The sequence below is a fragment of the Falco cherrug genome, chromosome 5, assembly GCF_023634085.1.
Source record: "Falco cherrug isolate bFalChe1 chromosome 5, bFalChe1.pri, whole genome shotgun sequence".
In the NCBI taxonomy this organism is placed as follows: Eukaryota; Metazoa; Chordata; class Aves; order Falconiformes; family Falconidae; genus Falco; species Falco cherrug.
This window is the reverse complement of record NC_073701.1, coordinates 77,059,008-77,084,885: the sequence shown is the minus strand read 5'-3', so window position 1 is coordinate 77,084,885 and position 25,878 is coordinate 77,059,008. Positions and strand designations below refer to the sequence as shown.

Here is a 25,878-nt window from a genome sequence, read left to right as displayed (position 1 = left end):
TGAATAGCTAGTTTAACACTGGAGCAGGCATTGCCTATGCTTGCTGCGTGCGTATCTTAAACTACTATACACATGTGCCCTGGAGGATTCACTGATACAATGAAACTGGAAAACATACATCAGTGAAGCCTACTGATAGGAACTGAGCCATACCTACATATCTGATACTGGTTTGGGGAATCATAAGAAAAGTTTATTTCATGGTTGATCTGCATCTATTTAAAAGTGCTTCTAGGGTCTTGCCAAGTTCAGATCCAACCTGGGTTTAAAGTGAATGTGGCCACATCATATCATCTGGGAGCACATACTGCATCAACCTGTAGTACAGAGGAAGCTGGTCTTCCGCTGGCCCAGGAAGTGTGTGCCTACACTTTATGTTAGTAAAAAAATTACGGAAAATCCCACCCTCAAATGACCTAGTTATGCTGATAAGATATTAATGTAAATATATTTATACTGGCAAAAGGTCTAACCAGTCCTCTTACCTATCAGATCATTGGCTACCCCTTCATATGAATTTCCTGGGTCCACAAAGAAGCTTTTGATCTTACCAGACATCTCACAAAGATGAGCTCTGTGTGCACAGGCATGAACCAGGCTTGTATAATAAGCCTGTGATCTTTTACTAATTATCAGAGCACTGTAAAACTGCTGCTAGCTTTATTCCCTCCTTTTAGTTGCAATATACAATCTATCCCATTATTCTGTTGATTCTTTTAATATTGAAAGAACTACGGGAACATCTGGACTAAGTTTTAAAGTAGGCAGTCTTTTAGATACGTGTTTAAATTTGTTTAGCATCTAGCTTGAGTGATAGGACTGTTTCCATCCTTCTCCATAACTCAGAGATTACAAATTTTGTCCTTTATTTTCTTTCTCTTACTTCTTAGGCTGGGGTTTTGGGGGAATCACTTTTGTGTGGGGTTTTTTGTTGTTTGTTTTTTCTGTAAATACATTTTCTATCTTATTTGTTTTGTCCTTCCTTCATCTGAGAATGTACACAGATCTACTTTCAGTAAGAGTTCAACGTCCATACATATAAAGCAGACTTTCCTCTGCACATCTTGTGATAGAGACATCATAGGGGGATATGGGAGACAGCAAAGACATCTGGAACACACATGTGCTTGAAATGCTGCCATTCCCCAGCTTCACCTGGAAGTGTAACAGATAATTGTTTCAGGTGCTATGTGAATACCCATGGAGTGGTTAAGTTCTGTTTTCTCTCTGAGTGTGTCTCCAGGGCTTTCAAGTAGTTCCTGTTAAGCCTCATGGTTCAAGCATGTTGTGAGAAGAGACCATAGAGGTGACCAGGGAGACCGGGGGTAGAGCCAAGAGGAGCACACAGTGAGGGAGGAGAGCATGGAGGGCAGCTCATACAGGTGGAGTGAGTGAGCAGACAGGGCTCTGGCTCCTTCTTTTTCCTTCAGTCACTGCCAGTACCTCTCAATGCCTCCTATAGATCCCTCTTTTCTTATATCCCTCTGCTGAGTGGATTTCTGTGGTTCTCTGATTCATTCTGCCAGCCTATAAGGAATAAAGTGAAAAAGCAGCCAGAGTTAAAAAAGAGCCCCAAACAGGTTGAAAATCAAGTAGAAATAAATATATGCATATCATCAAGTACAGAGCTGGTTAGGAACAGATGAGTTAGGAGAAGGTGAGCAAGGCAGAAGTTCCCTGGTGAGACTAGCAACAGTAACTCTGCCGCTGCAGGAAGGTCAGGAATGAGCTTCCCGGGAATTTAAGGCAGCTGGATGAAGAGAGGTCAAGGCAGTGCAAGCAAGAATACACCCAGGGAGTTTGCAGGCAAAACAGAGGGAAGAAAAATTAATTGGAGCAAATGAAAAAGTCAAGGAACAATCTGGATTTTTAATCATTCCTTGGTTTTCAAGATTATTTGAAATCAGGGCATTTTAGAGTAGTGCAGAGAAAATGTACTTCTGAAGAAATGTCTTCTGGATTATCAGGTAAGGTGGAGAATGTGAGAAAGATGCTATATCTGCCAAGAAGTTAAATAATCTTCATTTCAAGAGAAAGACCAACAGATCAGAGTGCAAGAGACTGCACTGGTCTTAGGTTGGGGTGCAGAGAGAAAGAACATGGAAGTGAGGGATGTCGGGTGGGACTGAGCAGAACTGATGTGCAAGCTTTCAATTGCCTGTCCTCAGAAAAGTAAGGGATTTTAACAGAGGCCAGCCTCAGACAAGTAGCCTTGCATAACAAAATGTGCAGGTTCAGGACATTAATCTTTTTTCTATGCATTTAATTCTCAATTGGCTTCCAGTCTGTCAACAGGAAAGAAATGTTCTCTCTTCAAACACATCAGAGGTTCAAGACAATTTCCCCATTAATGGCTATTTCAGCCAGAGTAGTGGCTCTCTTCTTAGCCAACTCACATGAAAGGAAACATTTTGCTCTTCTGTGGTAATTACTCACCAAAAATTGAGCAGCCTAAGGAGAATTTTCACACACTGGTTCCAGCCTCAGTTCAAGCATATTTATTATTGTTATTTTATGAATTAAATCACCTAGACTGTCAGGTTTTATTTTCATCTCCTTTTTCTTTAAACAGTACAGCTTCTCCATCCACTGCCTTGGTAACCTTTCCTAACATATTAAAACAGTACCTTAGCATCCTACACCAAAAACTTATGTACCATTTAATTTGATTTCTCAGCTAAAAGCTTCCTCTGTACTATTTGTGATTGAAAAAAGCAAACTAAAAGTCATGAGTACTACCCACGCTACCTTAATCTCACCTAAAGCAATCCCATCTTAGCAAGGTTAGTAACCCATACAATTAAGCAAAAAAGTCCCAGACAGATCTCTGGGCCATCTATTTTCTAGCACTGACTTGCAGACACATAAACCCACTAGTCACCTCCTTGATAATTAACTTGAGATGTCTGCTAATAAGAATTTATTCCATCACACCAAGAGCTTTTTCTGGGATCCAGGTTTAAGTAAAGAATAGTCTAGAACAGGGGTCCTCAAACTACAGCCCGCGGGCCGGATATGGCCCCCCAGGGTCCTCAATCCAGCCCCCGGTATTTACAGAACGCCCCCGCCCCCCTCCCCCGCTGGGGGCTGGGGGGGGGGAAACCAAGCAGCCGCAGATGACTGCCTGCCACTGCATCTGCATGCCAGCCCCCTGGTTAAAAAGTTTGAGGACCCCTGGTCTAGAATCTGGGTAAGTACACACAGAAGCCCCAAAGCACTGCTGTTGTCAGTGCTGACAAGTTCCTCCCATTGCTCCAGCAGTTATACACCTAAGGGATGAAAGGATTTGTCGGAGAAGGAGGAATCCCGGGCGTCTGTCTTTTGCCACAAAGAATCTGAGCACTTATTTTAGAAGGACTGAGAATATGTAAGGCATTAAGAAGGGGAGATGGTTCTGGTACTTCCCATTCCCTCCACTCTATCTTGACAAATGTGGACTGAGGCAGATAGAAGATTACAAGGATGTAAGTTCAAGAAAGCTCCAGATGTACTTGAATCCTCCCTACACAGAGGTCAAGTGACTTCTCCAAGGCCATACTCCAGAAAAGCCAAAGTTCTCACTCCCAATCTCAGTCACGATGAGTGTAAAAAGCACACTGTTGCCAAATGTTTTTCTCTTTGAGAAGTTCTTGTACTGCTTAAAAATACTTCATTTTTCTTCTGCAATTAACACAACATGAAAGTCAGTGAAATACAAGCTTCAAATATTCATTCACCTGTGCAAAAGTAGACTATATCAGCAACTACTTCGTGTTTTATGGTTCAAGATCAAAAATATGGGGTGGTGTAGAACATTCAATACCTACGAGAAATTATGCCACTTGTCCACACCATTTACATATGTCACTTGAATTTTAATCGTGTGATTTGTCTTCAAAAAAACAGTTGTGCAAGTAATTATTCAGTGAAAAAATGTGTTTAGGCCAATGAAGTCTTCTTCCTGAGTTTAGTAGATATTGGATCAGGACCAAGACCCATGTGGCAATACTTTGTACCTCATGATACAGTATTTACTGCATATTACAAGTTTGTTTGTTATTGTAATTGCTTGGCCACCTGACCTGATTGGTAAATACATAAACAAGGATGTGAAGTAGCAAATTATGCAAATGCAACAAGAAAGAATGCTCTGGGCAAATATGGGTACAGAAACTCTGAGTTTGCTATGTACACAGCATGATGCACTTCACTTAGTCAAGTATTTTAATGTATCACAAAGAGTTCCTTGAACAGGCTTTTGCATCATGCAACATACTCTATTTTATCTATTTTATCATCAAAAGGCATCTGACTATATTTTGCAAAAGCAACCTTGCATTTTAGCACAAATAAAATATTTTCTATTGACTTTGGGAAAAAAAACCCAAACCCAAACCAGTATACAATTAACAAAAAAAGCGTCTCTGAGCAAAGGGTGAGTGCTCGGAGGGTGGAGTTTCACTTGGAGATGGACAGGTTTTTACACCTCAGTTCCTCCATTCTTTGAACTGGAGGAGTGAGAATGATTCACTACTTCCTAACAGTGTGAAAATTTGTTTGTTTATGGTTTCAACAGCTGTGAGCTATTCAACTGGGCTCTCTAACTCTCCCAGGGACCAGAGAAGGGGCGTGTGATGAGAGAAGGGCATGTAGATACACTCTAGTTTTGCTTGGGCTGCCAAGGCTGTGGCAGGGACTGACCTGTGCCAGGCCCCTGGGGCACCATGCTGTGTGACAGTCATCTTGTTCACTTCCAGCCCCTCTCAATGGCTGCATCCCCAGAGACACTGGTCAGAAGTAGCTCTGTGCTCTCCTGTGGGATTCTTTAATTTTTTAATCAGATGTAGCACACAAAACTAGCAAATCTCTACCTCAGGTTCTTGCTTTATACCTGATTCTGCTCTTCCCTGATCCTCATCCTTTTCTGGCTTATTGCTCCAGGGCTCCAATGAGCTTTGCCTTAAGTCCCAAAAGGTGCTGAATTTACTCATTTCTCCTTGGCAGATCATAGCCCAACAGCAGCCCATACCTGGAAGAGTAACATTCTCCTCCAGGTATTGGCATGGCAAAGCCAGTGAGGAAAAAAGTACTGCATATACCTCCTACCATAGGCTTCCCCTGGGGGAAAAGTGGCTTCTTCCCTCCTCTGTGGCTGAACCTGACATCTAGAAGACATGTGTAAGGGAGTAAAGAGGGATGTTTCACTCTCTTCGCCATTTGTTTCACAGTATAAGCTGCAGTCTAACTGTTGGACTGAACTGTCTGAAAGAGGACAATACTCTTTTCTGCAGGACTTTAAATAACTGCGAGGTCACTGCTCAAGGCTCTGTACTTCTGGTGTTCCTGTGAGCTTCTGCCCCATCAAATGACTACCCATCAGCTGACTGATGGCAACTGCAGCATGCATAGTCTCAGTCCTTCCACTACTATGGATCAGAGAGCATGCAGCTGTTTGATACCACCTGAGGATTTAGTGTATCATTTTTGTTTCTGCTCCGTTCACATACTTAGCAATAGTCAATGCAGTAGTACCACAATTTACTCAGCTACATGAGGACATGAGGACAGAGATTTGTGAGGCAGAGGATTAAAGCTGGGGCTTTATGAGCCCCATATGTATCTCATACATATGAAGTATGAGACAGTGAAGGGGCTTGGTGGAGAAAAGGTTGGATCTCTGCTGGGAAAGTTGGGGAGTGAAAGAAAGAAAAGGTTGGGCATGTGAAGCTGGGGTCTTGGTCTGAGGACATGGAGATGTGCAGTAACAGGATGAGGGAGGCAGTGTATGTGGTTTTGAGTTTTTCACTCTAAGAATCATGTGGCAGAACAGCTGTGACAGCACAGACGTAGGTTTATAAATTGGAAAAAAGGCTGAGTGGTGGGGTGAATGGCAAGTGGCAGGCATCTGCTTGAAGAGGAGGCTTTGGTGGTCCTATGACAGTGAGGGAACAAAACCCCCAGCTTTTCCACAATAATTTCTGTTTCTAACTCAATACCTTGCCTGGGACGTACATTGTCTAAAGCCATCCTTGGAATCTTTCCACATTTGGGTAACACTACTATTTCATCTAGGCTACTGGAAAATAATTTTAATAATCCTGATCTCACAAAGATCAATGACAAGCCTGATTTTGAAAGAAGCAGTTTCAACAGACCTGGGCCTGAATAAAGTTGTCTGAAGGCAAACAAAATCTTAATCATGCAAAGAAGACAGATGCAATATTCACCGCTGGCTCTGTTCCTTGCTGCCTGTAAGCTCTGTGACTAGAGAAAGCCTTTAGAAGTATCACACAGGGATAGGGCCAAAATAAACCGGGTGCAGACACAGAATCACTTTTTTACAGTTGCTGAGTTTAGGTTATGCTTATTTTATCTGACAGCAAACACGAGTGAAAAAAATAAGCCACTTATAAGTGACATGAGGCAACATTATATCTGAGTAATGACTTGACTGAGTCAGCCACCAGAGTAATAAGCAAAAGGCAGCAGGAAAGCAGTGCCATAGCCTGGATGTAGATACTTCTTGCCTGTGTATTTGAGCATCAACATCATGGAACAGCCTGAGACCACAGGAGCTTTCTTAATGAAACAGAAGACAACACACAGTAAGCACACTGTCCAACAAATATTTTGACAGAGAGCTGCAAAGCTCTAAAGGTAGGTGGATAGATGCATCGAGAGAAAAAGCCTCTGCAGTCCAGATTGACCTCATTCACATAAAACCCGGCTGTTACAATATGAGCTACATGGGTGATAACAAGTAAACAAGGTCAGAATATGTCCCATTGCTGTGTATGGCTCCCCTGTCCATTTCTGGAGCTGAGGGAATATTGCCATCTAGTGCCACACAGAAATCCAGCTGTCCAAACAGAAAAGTGCCATTTAATTCATGTAGGTGATGGTTACAAAGCATACTAAAAACCAGGGACATTATGTGCCAGGGACATCATTTTGGTCAATATCTTTGCCAAGCTTGTTATTGAAAATGGTACATTTTCTCCTTTAAAAAAATGACACTGTGTTGAGGGAACTAAGTAATAACACTTTGGAGGACATACCCTGTTCACAGTTGTTCAGAGGTCGCCAAAAAAGTGCAAAAGTACTTACATAGTACTTTAGCAAGTAGCAGTCAGAATGATGAGATGCTGTTGAGGATGGGTTTTATCTTACCTACCTTGAATTAACTAAACCACTGACCTGTATATGTTAATGTTATACAGTCACCCTAGGCTTCTTTTGGAAACAAAGAGGCACTACTAGGGCACAACTGGTGTCACCAACTTTAGCCATCGCCTTTAGGATGGGAAGCCCTGTACTTTTGAAACATCTGTTTCTCCACAGTGACAATCTGAAGTTCAGATCCCTCCAACCCCTAGTGCCTGTCTCTCTCTACCATTTTTAACTAGGTAGGCAATAATTTTGATGACCTGTTGGTGGAAAAATAAATATCACTTTCAGAGTCCTAAACCCCATGATTGTAGTTGTGTGATTCTCATTCGGGTGCAGGGGGGCACATGTACTCACACAAGAGTTCCCACTGACCTCAGTGGAAACAAGCGCTGGTCTGTAACATACTGCATTCGCTGCTAGGCAGGCACACCAGACCATAATATATTTTATATTCACCTCTGTGTGCAACAACATTATGAACTTCCTCACATTGTCTTGCCCAAAAGAGCTCTTAGGGGTGACAGAGCAGTTCAGTTTCCCTCAGTCAAGACCCTGCTGAGCCAGAGATGAGGGGTTTTTTTAATCAGTGCGTATGTTTGAGATACTTTTAACGAAGTCATCAACTCACTTATCTATCCTTCCAAATACGTGCCAGATTATAACAATTTTTAGTCATTGCCCATCTGGAGCAGATTCAAACCAGTGGTTGATTTTCAAAAGCAATTTGAAAATCAAAATCAATTAGGCAATCAAATCTTCCAGCTGCAAACAATGTCCAGATTTTCAAGCCAACCATGTGATGTTTATATATGTTGTCTTAAAATTACTTATGTCCCACCAGTACCTCTAAGTTAATTGTCATGTTATTGCTTGTGGTTGTGACTTTCCCACTATTTCTACCCACTAACCATGTAAATAAAAGGATTCACAGAGAGAATCAGAATCAATAATGTAAAAGAGTATTAATTTTCAGCCTGAGAAGGGTTAGAATATTTGAGACACCCACCATTCCATTTTCTTTTAAATAGCACGACTCAAAGTTAAGCAAAAGGCTGCTAAATTCATTTGTTTATATTTTAAAAATTCATTATTTCACATCATCAAATATAAATTCTTACAGGGGATTTTCTCCTTTTCTACGCTGTTTTTAAATATGCTGCAAAAAATGAGTATCACAGGTTCCCCCAAATGAGGAATTACTTAGGTAATAAAATGTCTCACAACAATAGTAGTGTATAAAGTTACTGATGTCAAACACTGTCAGTAATTTTTAGGGGTATTTTCTTTGCTTTAGAGGGGCAGTCACTTAGCAAAGTCCTTACATGTGATATTAGAAAAGAAGTAGCATATATACACTGTCCTGAGTGTCAATAAATAATGTTGAATTAAAATTCCATCTAAAAAGGAAACTGAAAAGCAAGGACGGTAGATTTATAAATACACTTTAAAGCACCTAGAAAGGTGACTTTATAAACCCCTCACTCTATCATCTCAGTTCCCCATAACTAAGATTAGCTAAAAAAAATCTAAGCTAACAGCTTCCAGAAATAAATACCAAGAAGCTAGCAGCATATTCTGGAATTCTCCCATACCTCTTAGTCCATGGGGACACAGACTGACCTTTCAGATGCAACATAAACCCAGCTGATTTCCTCAGGCTTTTGCCTGAGATGAAGGCTAGCTCAGACAGTCTGGGTGTTCCAGGCAGGCAGGAAAGGATTACTAACGTTAGCTCAATATCTTAATTGCTGTGCTTAAGAGGCTGCATACTTGCCTACAGCTGGATCCAGCACAGAGAGAAAGCACTCACTGACTTCACCGGGATCTGGATCAGCCTTTTAGGTTTGAGGGAGCTGGGGATGTGTCAGGATGGACATTTTACCTGCTGGTACAAACTGTCATGACCCACTGACATTTGCATTAGCTGAGCCTTTACTGCAGGACATGTGCAGCTTTATGAAGCTATGACATAAGATAAATTCACAAATTGTTTTCCTGTGCTAAGGAGCTGCAGTGACATGACATGCCAAATCTCTTTAAGAATGAAGAGATGGACACCCCAAAATGTTCACACAACCAGTAGTCCAGTTGGATGGACAATCTTAATGCAAAGAAAGGTAATGTCCATGCATGTTTAACAACAACACCTATGTATCTTTTGTGTTAATTGACACTAATGGCAGACAGTGGGGTTTAGCCATTTTGCTTTACTGATATTTGCAAACCTCTGAGACTGTTTCCTAGCATAAACCATTTTCCTGGACATAGGCATTTTTCTTGACAAAACCAGCCTAAGCTGTACAGTCCACTTAGTTGTTTCATCTCAGCCTGGGGTAGCCCAGGCTAACATGTCCGCACAAATGCTGGTGTTGCCGCACAGGGAACTGAATCTATGAATTGATGCTGGGTAAGAAGTGAGCAAGTGGATGACACAGCCAGGAACAAATAGCCAGGAAACAGGGGGTCTGGGCAACTGCCTGTGGAACCACAGCCTAAAACACTCCATTTGTGTCCAGAGGATGTGGAGTAATGATGATCCAGGCTGTGGGTACACCATAAATGGGTTTTACAGATCCTGAAACCTCTAATGTTGTTCCTGGTTTGTGAATACAGAAATTTAGCTTTGCTTCTGTTAAAAAAAAAAAAAAAAAAGCTAAACATTACACTATTAGATTTTTCTGTTGAATTTAATGCTCTGGGAAGTATCAGAGGGGCAGTCACCATGTCCCAGCTAAATGGTTTGTAGCAAATTACTTTATATTCTTAAGCAAAAAGAATTTAATCAAGTGTCAGAAACAAACTACATCTTGACAGATTCACAGGGCTGCTGCTGTTTCAATGAATTTGTTGCCAGATTTGTTTACAAAACTTCTTTTTCAGGGATGGGTGAACTTCCTGGAATTTGCCAATCTTTTGAATAAATATTGTGGAGGATTTGTAAAATGAGAATTAATTAGACTTTTCCTCTGAGAGTAAACCAGGCATTTTCTCAGTGTAAAAAATTGCTTGCAAACAAAGGGAAGTATTTTGGTGACGGGTAGAGAGGCAAGGAAACCTAGGCACTCCCTTTCTTTTCCAAAAAAATTCTGGGATATAAGAACTATGACTAATACAGGAACTGTAATTTATACATTAGACTTGATGTATAACTTTTTAACCTTCTTTACACTTCTGAACTGAGCTCAATACATTTGACTTCAGCTTTCAAATTCCTCAGTTTTTTTATTTTTCTATGAGTCTTTTTCCTTTGGCCGCTTCTGTACAATAGGTGGCAGATACGTTCATTTCTGGATGTGGGGCTTTTTGATATTGACTCCTGTATATGACTTGTGTTTCTGTAACGAAGGCCTCTGAGTGTTAGTTTGGACAGGGGGTATCACCATCTCAGACAAAGAAATAAGCTTACTGTCATCATCCTTTCATTCTGCTGGGATATCTGAAAAGGATCAGATAATGAAATGCTCATCCTAGCCAGGGAGAAACAAGTATTTGTATTCCACCTTTTCCCTCACTGCAGGTTGTTTCTTTTGGTGGGATTTTCAGGGGAGTAGATGTTATTGTTTTAAGCGATCATGAGGAAAATATTCTTCATTCATGAAAAAGCAACCCTTCTGCTCTTTCATGTATAAAGTCAAGAAACAGTCGCTAAAGATCTCATCTATTACAATGATTTTGCTGTGGCTCCATTGGAGAGGAATTTCAAAGATGGTAACTGTTCTAATAGAGACAAACAATCCTCTCATTTAAACTAAAAAGAAATATTTTTTTTTTGGTCAAATGCCACTAACATGAGAAATTAGTCTTTGACAAAAGTCTTCACTGCCACTTCACATTTGGAAGATACTGTTTCTGACAAAGCCAGTGGCAGACGTCCGTCTGGCAACAGAAGTCTGCCAATGGCAGCAACAACTTGAGGTACACCAACATCACTGTCCAGGTGAACTAAGCACATGGGTTGTTGGCAGTTACCACAGATAAGTTACAAAAGAGTTCACAGACTTCACAGAAGACACAGGATTTTAAAAGCATGTGGCACTCAGGCAAACATCTTTGATTCTTTAGGTATCAGATCAGGAATATTGATTCTTCCCAGTTACCTTTCCCTAAAAAACTTCCAGCTTTTGAAGTTATCATGACTAGTCTTGAGGTCTGATCAGTCAGAGTTACCAGACACTGCTGCTGTCCTAACTAAATTAAACTCCACTGGGTCCACCCTTCCAAAGCCTTGCTGGGTGCTTTTAAGCAGTGTTTCCCATGGTCATATGCATGAAGCTGTATGTTGGCAGGATGGATAAGCATCTCCGTTTTAAAGACAGCCTCAAGCTTTTGCTTAAAGAGGCTAACACTGCCACTAACAACTAGGAAATCCTGGCAGATAGTCCACATGAATATCTCCTTCTATATTTGCACCATGTCAAGCACACTATCAGCACTGAATAAATAATAATCATAGAAACCTGGAGTCAGCCAGAAAATAGCTGTGAATGAGACATTCATATTTCAAAACTTGAAACTGCAAAATTATCTTGTTATGATTCTAGGAAAACTGTTCTTTTCCTTTTCACTGTTGTTTTCTTTTCCTAAAGGAGAAGAAATGCTACCCCAAAAAAAAGGTTCTTTGTCCTCTATTACAGAATTACACATCTGAAGTGTCCTTAATAGATAAAGGAGCTTCAAGGAAAATAACAAAGAACAGTCCTGATTTTAAATTGATAGAATCCATTTCTAACTGGGAAAAAAAAATTAGGAATGGAATGCAAATGTATTATATGGGAGAAAGAGAGAGAGCAGCTGAAAAAGGGTTTTACCCGATAATCTTGCTCTTGATAATGTCTGGACAAAGTCAACTTTTTTCTAAATATGATTGAAACTCCATGTTAAAAGAGATTTATATGAGTCATAAATCTTTGAAACACTGAGCAATATTCATAGGGAATTCAGTGTCCAGCTCTATAAAAATAATAATATTAAAGGGCAAATCCCTTTGGTAAAACAAGTTGAATTTGGTAACTTATTTAGTTCAGACACTTGACAAACATTTAGGGTTGCACTTTCTTCCCAAAAGAATCAATTATGTCACCTTTTCTGTTGAGGTGTAGGGCTACTGTAGCATACTAAGGGTATTTCAAGACTGTGTTTTTATGGTTACAGATAAGAAGAAACAGATTCTTAAGGTACATTGAAATCTGCTTTTATAATTGCTGCCAGGGATACATGTACAAACATTTTTTTCATGTATTGGTCATATTTAATGGAAATATAAAAAGATGTGAGGAATGCCTCAGTATAATCAAATTGCAATTAAGTTAGTCCAGAAGTATTTGTCAAAAGATATAATGGCAAGGATTATAAAGGAGAAGACTAAACTGAAAACACAGAATGCCAAAAATCACCATCTGCTGATATGATGGAGTATCATGCTCAAAGCTGTTAAGGTGTTACTAGAGCTGTTGTATGTTACAACATTAAACAGTTAATTGGAGTTCATGGATTTTAAGTAAAAGGACTGGGGACTGTTTTTTACCATAGCAACCACAAAAAAGAAATCTCTTAAAGCTTGTATGCAATGTGCACCAACAAAAAAGCAAAGAAAATAAATATATTTGGAATTCAGCATTTAAACTATAATTATTTGGAGGAATTCCTCTTTCCAAATTTACATTCAGAGTATCCTGGAGAGAATAAGACATTCATTCCAAAATTACCAAAAGTCTTTCCAAAGGGACAAGAAGATGTATTAAATTCTGTACCTTATCTCACTAACAACTGTTAAGATGACTCCTGCTGCTTAGGTAAACAGAGTAGGGAAGTGAATGGGTAGAAAAGAAAGGAAAACTTCTATCATCTCACTGATGTGTGGCCACTTGTGCTGCAGGCAGGGTGTGGGTATAAACGAATCAGTCAAGATCACATGTGTACCTATTGTAAACTGTTGTTTACCTTTTGCCACTCCAACCATTTCTGTTGTGTGCTGAGGTTAGCCTATATGTGCTCTTTTAGCATGAGAAGCAAGTTACGGTGACATTTCTGATTGTTTAATCCCAGGTCAGTTCAAGTTAGAGAGAAGGACAGGAAAAAAAGGAAAGTAAAAGACAACAGTGACATCATCATCATCACCATTCCTTAAATATTAACACATGACATTTTGATACCAATGGAACTTATTATCCATGCTCCCTTTTGAAACAAATTGCTGATGAGTTCAACCATCTTTCCAGCATAGTTCAGTTTTGATGGAATAGTTATTTTGATGTATGATTCTTCTGAAGCCTTTGCAAAGGCTGGATAGCTGTAGGGGCAGCAGATCAGAGAGGCAGCCCAGCAAATTACCTGAAGCAGTGATCTAAAAGGTGAGACTGGCAGGTGAAGAGCAAGAAGGAGCAAGAAAGATGGACGTCCTGCTGATTGTTTTACCCAGAGGATACACTGAGGGCAGCAGACAACAGGAAGGATTGTATTTCATCAGCCCCGAACTAACTAAAGATTTGAGTAAGGAAATGTTCCTAGAACATCTATTTTAACTGGTGAAAACAATTGCATCTGTGGTATCTGCCAACTCTCATAATTGTCTGCTGTTGTTTTAAACGTGTGTATGGGAAATTTTGCAAAATCTAGGACCAATAATCCCATGGCTGACACAGCATGCTCTTAGACTCTTACACCACAAATGCAGCGTGAGAACAGAACAGAACAGTTGGCTGCATTAAGATTCAGATTGACTGAGGGGATTCTGTAGGCTGATGTAAAAATTTCCACAGGCAAAAATATTAAACCCTGCATAAATGGAAGAATTCACCCACATGAGCACTTTCAGGACCTAGAGATGGCCTTCAAGTTTTCCCCCTGCAAACACAGAATACACATGTTCGTGGTTCCATGCACCCGTAAGTTCTCCAAACAAGACCATTTTCTAACCCCTCCAATGTAGACTCATCTCTCTATTTCAAGGAATTTGTACTGTACTGCTATTAAATGTTGTGTTTATCAAGGGACAGGTGTTAGGTCTTTTCACCACCTTAACTCACTGTTTCCATACAGCCTCTGACTTCCTATCTGTATTTGTTTATAACAGCATGACATAAGTTCTGATCCATTGGTTAAGAACAACTTTAGAAATATTTAACAGTGCCCAATTCTACTGTGACACAAACATAAATTCCATAAAATGCCACTGTTTATGCTACTAATACATTTGACTTGGCTGTACTGATTATGATCATTATGATGGTGGGTGTGGGCACAGAAAAAAGGCTCCACTATTCTTGTAAACGGAAGAGTAGACACCTCTTGCCAGCCAAAATATGTTTAGACAGATAATCTTCCTTGAGATTTTTCAGTCCGCTGTACATAAAGTATACTGATTTTGGTAGCTTTCCAAAAGATAAACTATACAGTCCACTACACATAAAGTATTCTGATTTTTTGTGGCTTTTCACAGGCTACAATCGTAACGGTATTTTGAAGTCACTAATAGGTGCAATGGCCAGAGAAAAATAACATTCTTAGCACAGAAGGAAAAACAAGCACTGTCTTATCAGATTATTATAGTCCTTGAATGTAAATATGAATACAATTAAAAAAGTAATAGCTCAGATTTATTATATGCAGAATAAGACTCCAATTCCACACAAGGAGGAAGAGGAGTTTGTGTTTAGTAAATGGTTTGAATTTAAATATGTTTAATTGATCTATTATTATTGTATATTTTTCAGCAGAATTAAACATAGAGAAAATTCACAGATGCCCACTGTCTCGTAAAGGAAAAACATTTTTTTTTTATCTGTCGATTACAAGATTTGGAAAACAACAGACAGTTCTGGCTATAATCTTGCATCAAACAGGTATCTGAACTACAAAATACTCAAATGCTGATTTTATAATGATTTTTAGTGTGGTTTTTTTCTCCTAAACCAGTATTTCTCACTTTTCATTGGTCTTGCAACTTTTGCATATATCAAATGTCACATGCTGATTATCTACAAAACCAGACAATTCAACACACAGAGCTGCATCACTGGAGGTTATTAGCCAGTTAAAATATTTGTTGGCCTTAGACATACAAAGATTTTCTTAATCTAAACCTGCAAAGTTGCAATCTTAGCTCCTAGGCATTTCAGAAGTGTGCACCCTTTACAGGCAACATGGGATATTTTTAATAAAGTCTCAACTTTTACTTTGTCTTCTTGACTAGCTATGTTTTTCCTTCTAACCCCAGAGAATCATTAGTACTTTGTGCTTATACTTTGTCTGCTTGAAGGAAATAGTGCCTTAGGAACACTCATCAAACTACAGGTTTCCAATAAATAGACTATCAAAGGACAACATATTTACATCATTAAGAGGAGGATTTAATTCAAAAATTCATTAGATCTGTGAGACTGTACCTGAGGCCTATCCAGATCTGTTCTTTGCAGCCATGTTGCCTTTGTAAAATGTCTGGTGAAGTCTGATGACAGAAGTGCAAGGTAGCCTGTGAGACGTTTTGAAGGATGGCAGTATCAAAACATCTGTGAAACAACCTCCTATTGCATGTAAGCCAATGCTTAAATATCAAGCAGATTTTTTACTTCAGGTGCCATTAACTGTCAGGCACGTCGCTCACTATACCCACATTCCTGCTAAGGCCTTGGAGATCCATTTGGGCTGAGTACAGAATTCGCAGTGCTTATCAGAATACACTATCTTTGACTCTTCCAGGTTGGGATGGGGATCTTCTCAGGACAAAGCTCCTCACAAACTTAGCATGGCAATGTGAGGAGCTACAAGAGACTTCTCTGTACAATAGATGAGACACAATTGATTTCTGGCACTCCACTTCCAGCCTCAGCCAGAAATACAAGACGAACAGGCTTGCTTTCTTCTGTGATTTCAACATGTCTGCTTCCTGTACAAGCTGGAAAGAGGACATACCATAACAACTGTCAAAACATTTCAGGACCTCAAGCAATGTGTGATTGGAGCCAGCTTCTGGAAGCAGTGAGTGCTTGGGGAGCTGTGCAAGCGGGCTGAGCCCTCACTGTCGACTTGCCTCGCTATCCGGCTATCGACGGATTTAGGGCCCAAACGTGACCTCCACCAAAGGCATCACTGCGACCTCTTGTCTGGGCAGCCCCAAACTTCCAGAGCCAGGCTGAAGTAAAATTCAACTGTCTCCCAAATGCCAAGGGGCAGTCCACCCAGGCTGAAATCTTTATTTTGCTATTCTGGCAGCCCTTGGAGTGCCTCCCCTCAGCCTACTCACACACGCCGCTTGGCCCTGTCAGGAATGAGCCTCCATTTACAGTGGGAGTCAGTGAGCCCTTGGGACGGGGGAAGCCTGTGCGACAGCACTTACAGAAAATGGCGGGAGGGGAGGCAGGCCTCTGCGCTGAGGGAAAGGGGCCTCCAGCCAGGGCTGGGGGAAGGCTGGGAAGGACTGCTGGCTGCCCAGGGAGAGGCAGAGGAGAACTGGCTGCTGAAAGAAGAGGAGAAGGAAAGAGAGCTTTCCCCCAGACAGGTGAGGAAATGTTTAAAAAGGAGAAGAGGGCAACTCTAAATGGCTTTGTGAGGAGAGAGGCAGCCCACTGGTGGGAGGTGGAGACATGACTCCACTGAGGGAGGCAGGGGAGAGGAGAGGCTCCTAACTGCAAAGCAGGGGACAAAAAGCAAAGGAAGGCATATTAAAGACACGGTAGCGTTTGGTGAGGCAGCTGGGCCCAAGTGTGAGCATGGTGGGTGAGAGGCTGGGAGCAAAAAACAGGCCCCAAGATGGTGCTTCAGCAGAGAAACCCGATGGGAGATGAAAACCTACTCTGCAGTGTTAGGGTAAAAGTGACAGAAAGAAGCAAACAAAATTCAGAAAAGTGAAGCGTCTGGAATAAAGAGGGATACAAACAGGAGAAACATGGCATCTACACTGAGAGGCAACAGAAGCAAATTGACTGCGATGCAGTAAGGGAGATGCAGAAAGTTGCTGTTGTGTGCTGCCAACACACACAGACGTGGCTGGTGAATGGCAAGTTATAATATGCATTATTCAGCAGGGCAAACTTAATTTTTAATGAAAGAATATTTCTATGCCTACCTCATGAGAAATGTTTTAAGATCTTTGGGGAGCCGTATTTTGTGTTTTTTGTTATTCACACGGGCATTGTGAGAGACCAAAGCTTACGAAAGTAGCATGCTGTTTGAATGCAGACTTGATACTGAGGTGAGGGTAACTCCATCCCCCAGTGTTCTTTATCTCTAAATCTAAAGAACTTCGCCATATCTTTAAAAAATGCAGGGAATTCCTACAACTTTCTTCGTTTCTGTCCCAAGTGGACAGTTAAGAGCCTTCCTCTAGACTCTGGATATGGCCTTCAAAGATATTATTGTTGCTGTTATTTACCAAGAAACTGTTTCAAATAAAACAGATAAATATTTAGTAAGTAAAATACAAGTGATTCACTGCACCAGTTCTAGACATGCTTAATAATTTTAAGGAGCAGTAAGAAACATGCCCTGAGGATGTTTTAAAACAATTCCCCTGTTATCTTTCCTGAATACCTGTCAATACAGGGAAACTGAATTTTAGCCTGTCAAGCACTCTGACCTGTCATTCATGTCTCACATCTTCCCAAATAGCCATACTGTTAAGAATCTACCCCTCAGTGTTCTGCAGTGAATACACTCCCCCAACTTGGTCTAATCCTCAGCTCCTTGCCCTAAGTCCACCTGATGAAGTGTTACACCAGGGACCTTGGGTAGTGTGTTTTAAGAAGTTCCAAGTTTGAGATCCATGTTTCATAAGGGTTCATACTATAGCGCTGAGACTGGATATTCAAGTGTTTGGTGGAAGTCAGGACATGGGGAATGTTCTCGAGGGAGAGAAAGTATTGGAAAGGAAGATGGGTCTGAAGTGAACTCTCAGCCACTCCTAGATGAAACCTGAAACTGTTGCATAAAATAATGAAACTGCTTTGTTTCTTACAAGCTATTAGTAAGTCCTCACATCCAGTGAAGATGCATGTCTGCACTGTACAAAGCAGTCCTATAATACATTGATACTTGGCGTTACTAGCTTTGGTATCATAAACACTCCAGCTATGGTAATACAGTACATAAGATAAATTATCCTCTTGAAAAGCAGGATAAATTATCTGCAGTACAGTGCTATGTTAATGCATTTAGACTACAACCAATACTTGAGCAAAATTGTTTAGAACAAGCTTTTAGACACTGGAATCAAAGGATGTGCAATTTATTTTTTCACAGTGCTTGCATAACTGTCTTGGGTTTGAAATGTGTAGTAACTGTTGATTTTCACCTCTAGTTCACGGCCTTTTTTTGGTAGCATTTTTACTTGAAACTTTCCAGAGTTTACTGTAATACGTTATCTTATTGTGCATTTTCTGTTCATAGATCTGTGCAATATACCGTTTAGTTATACTTTAGATTTCCCTTTTCATCTGATTAGTGCTGCTGTAGTGTTTGGAGCATTGTTTTGTTTTGTGTGAAGCAATTTGCAACACTTGTTTGAGAAATATGTTTTTGTTAGGATACAAGAGTATCTCACTTAGAATTTCTTTTTCAGTTCTCCATTTTTCTAACTGTTTCTGTTTTGAGTGCTGGCTTCTTTGGCTAAGATGGAACCAAAAGCTTAATTTAGATTTTTTTTCTTGTGCTGTTTCAGAGGACATTAAAATAGATTTCTCTACTATGAGTGTCTATTTAATACAGTTTTCTAGCTCAAGATTTCTATGATGGCATCCACATGGTGTTTGAGACACCTTCTGAAAATACGAAGAGCTTAGAAATAGTACAGAGACTGAACTTCTGGCTAGAGTGGCTCTGGGGAGCCTGGCTCATAGTGGCTTTTACATTTGGCTTGTTAAGTGCTGAGCTGACTTGTTTTAATGGCCATCCTGTACGCATCTTTTTTGCAGAAACCTAGATAGGGGGAAGAGGGTTAACTATCTGGTTTGTTTAATGAATTTAGCTGTTGACAACGATCACATAGCAGACAAGAATGCTACACCACATTATTATTTTTTTTTTAAATCAGTTTTGCCAGAGAAAGGCAGGACTATCTATCTGGTGGGTTTTGCACCTTCCCGATATAAATGCCTCTGGCATCTTTTCCTCTGAAGTGTTGTTGTAGTATTAAATAGTAACTTGATTTATCCACTGTGGAAAGAGAGAGTACAGATAGTTAATCTACAGGCTAAAATTAGCAAGAGTGTAAAAATCCACTATAAAAATAATTTGCACACAAGTCAACATATAAATTAGTTTTACACTCCTCAAAATCCTCGAGGAGGTTTGATGCTTTTGTAGTTGTGTTACCAACAGCCAGCTAGTTTGCTGGTGATTTTCACATGCAAACTCCATTGGTGACTATCTTTAAGAAAGTCTTGTGATTCATCTACGGTTCCATTCCCACCAAACTAGATACCTGCGTTCATAAAACTGTCTGCTAGGTAATAATTTCTACTATGTAAGATAAAACCACTATTGTGGTAAATCCATTGCAAAATAGGATCCTGAGAAGTACTAATGAATCTCTTGCCAAACTGCTTAAACAATAATGACTTTGTCACAAAAATATCATATGTTTATAATCTTGTTATAATAGTGAAGCCTTATACAGCTGGGGTTTTTTAATACTTTTGTAGCCCATTAAAAGCCATCTGGTGCACGTACTGCCAGGTGTACATGATTTAAAGCAGAGGGTCACAAATTTTTGTTGTTGTTATTGTGACTACACATGCATCTTCAGCAAAGTCATGTTTTCTCAGCATATGACAGCGGAGTTGATATGGAATCATGTCATTATTTCTACATGGTGACTACATACAATGTTCCTGATAGCCACATGTGAGAACTGCTAGTTTAGTTTGTTATCTTTTAACATTTAGATCCTGAAAATCATATAAAAGTTGGATGAATCTCCACATAAGCCAGAGATTGATACACAGGTTTGGACCTCTTCTAAATGTCGTAACTTTTCCTGTGCTTTTATAAAGCCCAACTCTTTAACTATAATCCTAGTAAGTAGATGTAGGACCATATGATTTTTATCTCCTGGTTACTTGGTGGAAAGCTTGCATTTGGAAATCATCTTATTAAAAGACCTGTGATATATGGATTAAAAAGATTAGAGTTCAGGTTTCATCTGTATTTTCCTGCTTATTAATTAAAGGTCTTAATTTGCTTATAGTTTACTTTTTTAATTCCATGTTATGATTGGACCACTGTAGTATTTAGAAGCTGCAACTAAGATCAAGGCTGCATTATATTGAATTCTGAAAAAACACATGGTAACAGGAAGCCTCTAGTTGGCAGTTGAAATAAAACAAGATCCATAGGGACTGGGGAGGGAAAGAAGTACCTTTTCTGACTGACTTAATTATTTTTCTATAGCAAAGTGACTTGTTCAAGGTCATAGAAGAATTAAATTTTTGTATTGGTGAGCAGGTGCAAAAGAAACAGAGAATGTTTAATCTGCACTTTCATGTGCAGTTCTTTTGCTCATTTCCTATGGAAGTAATTCTTCTATGATCATGTTTGTGCCTTTCCCTCCCTTTTTTCCTCTCCACCCATAACTTTCAGATCCATTGATTAATAAAAACAAATTTGAAAGAGGAGCAAAAGTCTTAAATAGAACTGTCTTCCTACAAACTTTGTGAAAGCAGATGCCAGGAAAAAGGAAGAAGAAACCATCTGAATGCCCTTGCTATGGTAAAGCTGCAGCCTGAGTTCACAATCACAACAGAGAACTACGGATATTCCCAACCATGGGAAAAAGTTCTATAATGTCAGATCAGCTCTCTTTGTATTTTGCTACAGGGCTGTAGAGCATAACACAGTTGTCCATGCTCCATACACTAGTTTGATTTGGTTCCAGTCCGGAGTGAAATAAGTAGTGCTCTTGGGGAAAAGCCCTAGCGCAGAATGGAGGCTACTTTTGTGCAGCTTCAGGACTTGCACCCTACAAACCAATGGACACGAACTGATCTATAGTTTCCTCAGGGATGGGGTTCATTCCTTGGTACAGACAGAGGTAGCATAGACATAATCAGAGCAGAACTTGCACTTTTGAAACAAAAGATGCTGATCGTTAGGAAGTTGGGCAAATCTGTTCTGAAGACTGTGGAACCATTTGTTTAATGATAATGTTGTTCTTGAATACATATGGCTGGGAGGAGGAAGAATTCCTTTGGGAGGGCTTTGGAAACCTTTCTCTTGAACTGTAAGTCACTGGATTGTTTCTTTTTAGGAAGGAATTGGTACATCTTGCATCTTTGATTTAATGCTAATTTTCCTTCATATGGTCTGTTTCTGTTAGAGCCTAGACTGTAGTTCTGCAGTGTGTCATGGTAAGCAGCATGTAGATTAGTGCCATGTGTTAAAGTTGGAAAGTTTCTTCACTTTTTTTGCTTGGTTTGTGGCTGCTTGTATTAAATAGTTTCCCCCTCCCCCTCCTGTTTTTTCTCAGTTGTGTGGTTAGGAATTGCTTTATTGCTTGTGTATCCTGTGGCAGTGTTTAATACTAGATGCTTGGCCATACGTACTTCCCTGAAATCTTACGTTGGTTTTCATTGATGGGGATTTCCTGGGTGCTCACATGACTTGCTTTTGTACCTTCTCTCCAGATACATGTCTTGGGTAATCACAGAAGTGTTATGACATAAGCTGTGCAGTGTAACTTCTTTAATTATGAGACTGTTTGTCCGCCGTAAAGACTTTTGTTCAACTATCCTGCAGTGAATTTGAGCACAAGTGCCAAACATGGTTGACTATTAAGTTCATGTCATTTATCATTCCTTCTAAGGAATTCCATCTTGCTATTCCTAACCAAAGAGTTTTATGTGTAGTGAGCAAAGTTTTCATCCTCAACATAAGCACTTTATGTCTATTCTTTATTTTTTCTTCCTCACTGATGATTATGTCTCCTTGTAATTAAAAACATCAATCATATCCATTCCCAGCTGAATTTTGCTAGACTAAGTCAAGCTCTTCTCATATGATAGACTCTTAATTCCTTTGATCATTCTGATAACCCTTTCCACACTTTTTTGTAGGAAGATTAATTTAAACTGGTGGCTAGAACTGTACTTAATATTCCAGGATAGGTCTTGCCTGGGCTGCATATTATACCATGACTAACCTTTCTGCTTCTGGAAATTCCCTGTGTAATGTATCTAAGGTCACGCATCTTACGGCTGCTTCACACTGGTTGCTAATAAGCCTGCTGCCATTGACTGGTTCTCTTTTCAGGCATACTTTGGTGAGCTTTCTGCCTCTCTCTTTTAATTGCGCTCCTGTAGTTTCTTGTAGCTAATGTTACACAACTGGAGACACTCTGGCCAGGCCATAGGGTATGACAGCTTTTAGGCTTGCCTCTGGGTATTACAGATAGGACTTGTATATTCCAGCTACTTTTTGAAAGAGGTGGAGTGTGAATGCTGTCTGTATTTAATACTGCATCCGTTGACAGGATATATAAAGCAAAGGGTTTGTCCTTTGCCCCAGATGTTTATCCATTTTAGCACTGCAAAGAGCCCAGTTCTAATGAAACTGTAAGAAATTTACTTAAATTGATTGTAGACTGTACTACCACGTACCTTTCTGCAGGCAGCAGTGCTGACTTCAGCAACTCCTGTCCTGCCCTTCTGACCACTGCTCCAACCCTTGAGGGAGCCCTAAATGCTGTTCTTTTTTCCTGAGTCTAGATTAATTCCATGCTCTGCTTCAGTGTTGTCCCACCACGGTTTGAACCAGCAAAAAGTGAATGGTGACAAAGGGCCTTAAATGAGAGGCTGGGAAGAGAGGTAGGACGGGGAAGGGACCACATACAGTCCACACCACCACTCTGAGAAGTGTCTGTTGAACCACAAACTTCAGTATCAGTACTCCTGCTGGGGCTGTACAGCTGTCTGAAAGATGCTGCATGTGGAGTCAGTGAGGCTGCTTAAATGAAACCAGGTCCTTCACCAGTGAGTGGTGTTTATGTTTGGCTTGATAGGTGTGAGCTGGAGCAATGTGCTTATGCCCTAACTCCTTAGCCAAATTAGGTATATCGAGTACAGAAATCTTCACGGTAGTGTTATCTTCTATTCTTATCTCAATAAATAAGCCAGAAATGACACGGTCCTGAAATTACATTAGAAGCATGTACATCCCATAGGTTATGTATTGCGAGATGGAAACCTTGGCATTATTGGAGAGGCGCGGGACCTGTGAGTTCAGAGCTGCTGTACTGCAGCCTAAAACATCAAAACAAGAGAAAACCCATTTGCAAACAGACGCAGCCCGTACTCACACACAGATTAGGTAGTATTTGGACAACAAAATGGCTGTGGTTGTGGTTATAGGTGATCCACAGGAGCGCAGCTGGAAGGGGTCGGGAGGAGGGGGAGCCGCTCCACCGCAGTCCGGGCCCGTTTCCGGGCCGCGGGGGCCGTGCCGCAATTACCGAAAGCGCGTCCCAGGGACTTACTGCGGGGCGCTGCGAGACGCGGGGCACACAACCCCCGGGCGCGCAACCCAGCGGCTGCCTTCCCGGCGAGGCTCTTCGGCCGCCGGCACCGCTCCGCTCCGCTCCACGGGGCGGCGGCGGCGGCTCCGCCGGGCCCGGCCGGGCCGGGCCGGGCTGGGCCGCGCCAGGCCGGGCCGGGCGGCGACAATGCGCGGGGCCGCGGAGCGCGGCGCGCAGCCGGCGCGGGGCCGGCGCCCCCCTCGGGGCGGGCGGCAGGCCCGGCTGCCGGCGGCGTCGCGGGGCGCGGCGCGCAGGCGCGGGGGGCGCGGGCATGCGCGCTGGGCGGCGGGGAGCCCGATCTGATAGGGAGCAGGGGCTGACACTACCCCCGTGTGGGCGGCGGAACGTCCCGAGGATGACGTGCGGCGTTCTCGAATCCCGTGTCTCGCTCGCTCGCTCGCCGCCGCCGCCGCCGAAGGAAACGGGAAAAGCAACAAGGAGGCAGGAGCAGGCGCGGCGCCATGGCGGCCCTGGAGCGGCCCGTGCCCAGTCCCGAGGCGTTCCTGGGCCAGCCCTGGGCCGCCTGGGTGCGGGAGGCCGCCCCCCCGCACGCGCACGGCGCCGCCCCCCCGCACAGTAAGGGCAGGGACCGGCCCGCGGCTCGGCACGCCGCTCCCCTCCCCCGGAGCGCACGCACGGCGGCGGGGCCAGGGGCCGGGGGCCCGGCCGGGCCGCCCCCCCTCCCCCCCTCCCCGGGGCCGCGCCGCGCGGCGGGAGGTGCCGCCCCCCCGGGCGCTCAGCTGACGCGCCGAGCCCCCGGTGCCATGTGTGCGGGAGGCGCTGGCGCACGCCGTGCTGTGCCGTGCCGCTGCCCCGCGGCGCGGGCTCCGCCGCTGGGCCGGCGCCGCGGTGGGGGAAGGGGGCGAGGGGGAGGATGCGCGGAGGGGCCGGAGGATGCTGCGGGGGGGGCCGGAGGGTGCTGCCGCGGGGGGCCCGGCGGTTCCGCTCCCTGGCAGATGCTCCGACCATTGTGCTTTTGCTGTTGCAAATAGAAACACTGCTCACCTCCTCACCTCTCCTCCTCCCCCCGCCAAACAATAAATGCACACCTCTGGGCCCTCGGCGCTTCCTGACTCTGCTTCTCTTCTGCAGGTGTAGATCTAGAAGAGACTGGAAAGGAGGGTGGAAAAAGCAGGGAGGTTATGAGGCTTAATAAAGAAGGTAAGTGGATAGTGCTGGCACACCTCTCTACCTGTCTGTCTCTTGGTGGCTGTGGGTGACTGTGGTTTGGCCTTGACAGGGTAGCCTAATAGCCTATGGATCTCTCTGCCGTGAAGAATGTTTCAGGGTTGGATACACACAGATGACTGTCACTGTGTCAACTTCTTTTGAAGTATGGGTATAACAGGTGTATGCGTGCGACTGACAGACGTGGTAAAAGATAAGGCAATTTTAAGTCAAAAGACAACTACACATCAGTGGCCATATTGGATTTTTTTTGAGAAACCTGCCCCTTGGTGCAATGTTTCACATGCTTCTGTGTGAAGATAAGCATATAAACCTGTGCATCAACTTTAAATGTTTTATTATTGTTAGTGACTAGAGTGAAAAACATTTTCATTCACGGAGAGAAGCGGTCTGTTGCGATCTTTGAGTTCATTCAGTTTAGCTCAAGTCGCATTTTGTTCTTTCATTCTCACTGCTGAGTGTGACTTACAGTCAACTGAGTGAGTAACGTCTAATATTATCTTACGTTAGGCCAAGCCATGCATATTGTGCAAAACCAAATATAATAGGTCATTTGGGCCACAAGGTTTTCTTGTACCATAAGTATGAACAGGCAAATTCCACGCTAATGGTATTTGCTCACATGCCATACCTGACACAGTTCTGTCAGTTGCAAAAGGAGAAACTTCAGTGTTGAGCTTAGGCACATCTAATTTACACATTTTGTTTATTTTGTGCATGGCGACATCATGCTGGGGTAACACCTGATGCAACTAGTGAAATGGTTTGGGATATATATTTTTCTGTAGCTTTCTGTTTGTTTCCGGTTTGTTAAGAAAGCAGTATACATTACAGCCTTTCTGTAATGAGAAGTATTTCTTGTGAAGTCGGTTTAACAGTCCCATCAGAGTGAAACTTCGGTGTGACTTACTCATGCTGAGAAAAAAACCACTATTACCTGTAATGTCATAATATATATTCTGAAATGATGTTAAGTTTCTCGTTATATTATAGTTGTCGTTACACGTGCGTTCAATTTTGAGCATCTTGGCAGCTTAAAT

At 42.0% G+C, this 25,878-nt stretch overlaps 2 protein-coding genes across 5 annotated transcripts in view; one reads left to right on the top strand and one right to left on the bottom strand.

Annotated features, from left to right (window-relative positions):
- CDHR3 (cadherin related family member 3) overlaps positions 1–23,875 on the bottom strand; it is a 66,458-nt gene extending 42,583 nt beyond the window's left edge. Inside the window, exon 1 of the mRNA XM_027797642.2 lies at positions 23,612–23,875. The gene's annotated coding sequence lies outside the window, so the exon portion shown is untranslated. The remainder of the gene's footprint in view (positions 1–23,611) is intronic.
- An 86-nt stretch (positions 23,876–23,961) lies between these two features.
- Positions 23,962–25,878, top strand: part of ATXN7L1 (ataxin 7 like 1) — a 114,571-nt gene continuing 112,654 nt past the window's right edge. For 2 of the 4 annotated variants that reach the window (XM_055710977.1, XM_055710978.1), the window contains exons 1-2: positions 23,963–24,226; positions 24,743–24,811. In XM_055710977.1, coding sequence (XP_055566952.1) covers positions 24,112–24,226; positions 24,743–24,811 — 184 coding nt within the window. In that variant the 5' untranslated portion in view covers positions 23,963–24,111. Of the gene's footprint in view, positions 24,227–24,572; positions 24,812–25,878 lie in introns of those variants that run through there. The other 2 variants (XM_055710979.1, XM_055710980.1) reach the window with 2 other exon arrangements.